The sequence below is a fragment of the Phanerochaete carnosa genome, assembly GCF_000300595.1.
Source record: "Phanerochaete carnosa HHB-10118-sp unplaced genomic scaffold PHACAscaffold_56, whole genome shotgun sequence".
Classification (NCBI taxonomy): Eukaryota; Fungi; Basidiomycota; class Agaricomycetes; order Polyporales; family Phanerochaetaceae; genus Phanerochaete; species Phanerochaete carnosa.
Window position 1 is genome coordinate 6,286 of NW_006767683.1, and position 3,520 is coordinate 9,805.

General features: G+C 46.7%; 1 protein-coding gene across 1 annotated transcript; it reads right to left on the reverse strand.

Moving 5' to 3' along the window:
* Nucleotides 1-621: 621 nt before the first annotated feature.
* On the reverse strand, nt 622-1,240 carry PHACADRAFT_107356 (uncharacterized protein; the record flags this gene model as incomplete). The annotated part of the gene is made up of 2 exons (XM_007402216.1): nt 622-855; nt 923-1,240. Coding segments are annotated over 2 exons (552 nt in total), but the record flags the coding sequence as incomplete, so codon positions are not given.
* Nucleotides 1,241-3,520: the final 2,280 nt, after the last annotated feature.

Consider the following 3,520-nt stretch of genomic DNA (forward strand, 5'->3'; position numbering starts at 1 on the left):
GCTGGTATGAACAGGCTGATCATTTAATCAGGTAAGTTGCAAATATTGTAGGTGCAAAAGGCCAAATATAAGTAAAATTTGGTCCATGCAAATCTTTTTGGCTTGAGAAATGTTTGCCGCAATAGCAAGCGGCTTCAGGTGACATCACATCCTGCACAACCATGGTTTTAGTATAACGGCGTGAGTGCAGCAACTTTACAGCACAAGAGCTTATCAATTGATTGCAGGCCAGAAGAGTGGATCCTGCACCACAGCCACTATCTGCTTCGCCTTCTCTTGGGCCTTCTCATCTCCGAAGATAACACACCAATCCTTTTCAGGGAGTACAGTATCCAGTGTGATAAGGGCTTCCAATGAAAGGCAAAGATCATAAAGCCAGGCATACGCCAGATAGTGTGCTGTCCAGCGCGTGATTACAGCACGCAGAACACTAAGACCCTCACCGCCATTCAGTGCCGCATGCTTCAGTTTGAGGTGGCGATGCATGAGAGTCTCGCTCCGGATCCAGGTGATGATCTCATCGGCAAGCTTGGAGTATCAAATATACCAGGTGCCTGTGGTCTTGAAGTAGGTACCAACAATGAGATTAATCTATGGTAACAGTCAGTGAACTGCATTGCATCAAAAGGTTAAAATTACCTGATGTGAGTAGCAGTCTAGAAAAATTATATCCTTGCGTGCGCGAAGCAGTTTGCACCATGCCTTGGCACCATCGGGCCTAGCATCTGAACATGCACCAACAACTTCAACCTTCCAGTAAGTCTCCACTATATATAAAACCTTCTCAACAAGCTGGAAAAGCCTGTCGCCAGACTTCCGGTCAGCCGAAACATTATACACCTTGACCGAGTACACCTGCAGATCATATCAGAGATATTAAAATATGAAACGACACCCGCAATCAGAGAACAAGATGATGCACCTGGCTAGCCAAGCTTAGCATGAATGCATCATAGTGATGTTGATTCACGGCTGTCCAGCTGTCAAACTGTAAGGTATCATTTTGATGATTGAGGCCAGCGATCACTCTGTCTCTTTCAGCACGAAGATCTGCGAGAGTTTGGGGAAGGATCCGGCGTGTGAGAGTATAGCGTGTAGGCACAATGGTGGCGATGTAAACAAACTCCTGCATAAATAAAAGGACCTCTGGATTAGTTAGCCAAGTGAGAGGAAAGCCACAGGATGCTGTGATGCACATGAGCCATTGCTCAAAACGCTTTTGCTGCGAAGCCATCCACTGCTGTAGTGTAAGTGGATATTGAGCAGTGGTGTCCGAGAGATCTATGTATGAAGCTGATGGTCAGCGAGAAAGCGAAGGAGCGATGCTTGATGTAGAGTAGGAATAGTTTGACACCAAAGGGGATACTGAGCAGGACGGTGGCAGAGGTATGTGGGCAGCAAATGAAGCAGTGGATGGGGGACATGATAACAATGCTGAACTCGGGCTGGGAAGCATTGATGGAGGTGCTGACAAGAAGGGGCTGATGGTGCGGAGATCTGGATAATGAGAGAGGTGAGATCCTGATACCGGAAGCAACAGCACAGCAAACTGGAGAAGGCGGGATGGACCAGCAAGTGGAGCTGTAGCTGATGCATTAGGTGTGGTATGCTGAAGGTTGTACCCTGGCCATTGTGCAGCTACCTGCAGCGGTCCGAGAAGCTGCTGTGCACTGGAGGCTCCCAACTGTGTTAGCTTTTCCAGCTTCCACCGCTGTTTCTCATTGTGCGCTTTCTCTGCGCGATCTTGCACATGGGGCGGCTGCCCTTTGCAGAAGCGCAGGTGGTTCTCCATCGTTTCAGCATGTCTGGCTATCCAGCTGTGATCTTCGCTGTTCGAAATATCCCAGTCTGTGACAAATAACATTGCATAAAGTTTAGCATAACTTCAGAATGCGACCCTTTAACTCACATGTACGTGCAATAAGCTTGCGGGGCTTTGGCTGAGCTAGAGTTCCAGCCATGAGCCATCCCTTGTCCAGCTTTTCCTCGTTCTCCACTAAGTTGCCCAAGCAACATTTGCAGAATGCCTTGGGCTTTGTGCCATATACGGATTTGAGCAGTGGGGGGCGTCTCGAGCCATAGTTGGGGTGTTTATAGAAGAACTGCCAGGTCCAGTCTTCAGGCTTGCCAGGCTTTCCAGCTCATGCTGAAGTTTGCTTGGAATCCATGACAGGTGAGGAGGGGGCTTATTTGTGATCTTGATATTATTCACAGCTCTCTCAAGCTTTATATTCCTTCACCACAGATGGCACAAAGGGGGCACAGGCTCACAGCAGGATCTCAGACCTGAGTCAGCCTATAGCCCACCTCTCCTGTGTGTAACAAGCTTTCCGTGCAGCTTGCTCATATAGTGGAGCATATGAGTATTGCGCATTTCGCATTTTCTCAATATTAAACCACTGCTCTCCGCACTGTCTTCATTGCAAAGCAAACATTCTTTGTATTCAGCAGAGAGGCAGTGACAAGCCACAGTTCTTCTAAAATGGTAACAGTGATCTCCGAGAGGCTCTGATTGGTTACTAATTGGTTGTCAGGCCGTGGAAATAGCGGACTACTTTGATTGACCACTGTCTAATCAGTGTTTTATCATTTGGTCGTCGGTCTGTCCAAATATTTGGACGGTTGTCTGCACATCACTGCCTTTTGGCATGCTATATATGGTGTTTCCATCAACTGGGATTGAAATATAGACCACATTTGGGAGATATGCCATAACATACCGCTTTGGGCGCTTGTTTTCATTTTATAACATGGGAAGGTGGAGAACATATGTCAGAAACCAATACTGAGCCTGCTATTCACAAAATACTCGCCGAGAGTCGAGTTTTTGCGGATTTAGCGCGAACTTAAGCCCCATCAGCTCCATCAAGTGCCACCAAGCTGCTACCCGGCTATCTGGCTCCTTACATCAATTTTGCTTTTGGGGGCCATTCTTAGCTCAATTCCTCCCCTCCCCTTTGTCCAATAAACTCAAAACCTTCTAGCATATGTACCTGTACCTATTTAGAGTAGTTATGTGCAGTTTAGAGTGAATATAACTGCTGTATAATATACTATACTTTTGTTTCTATCAAAAATCGATTTCTTTGGGCCTGGAAGTAGCAGGAAACACTTTGCAAAGCTCCTACAGCTCTTCTAATGTTATACAATTATGATAGATGGCATTAGAGCCCTTCCCAAGAGTGTGGGGAGCCTGAGGCAATCACAAACTCTCTGTAGAGCCTGCGAGGCTTGGCAAATAAAATGACACATATCAGATGTTTTCATATGCTGTAAGGTGTCACTTTTAGCCCAGGATAGGACGGCTATGGTTTATTTTCGATCCCAGGCCTTGGAAGCCGTCCGATTAAGCAGATCTTAGTGTTTTCTATGGGCGCCTATTCGCTGATCTCGTCGAAAACACCTCCTACTGGCTCAACCACTTAGAATTGGACGAGCGGACCGTTTCTATTCGATTCCCAGCCTATGAAAACGGGGGTATACAACTTTATAGGTTCAGGGGACATGTATTGGTGGAGCA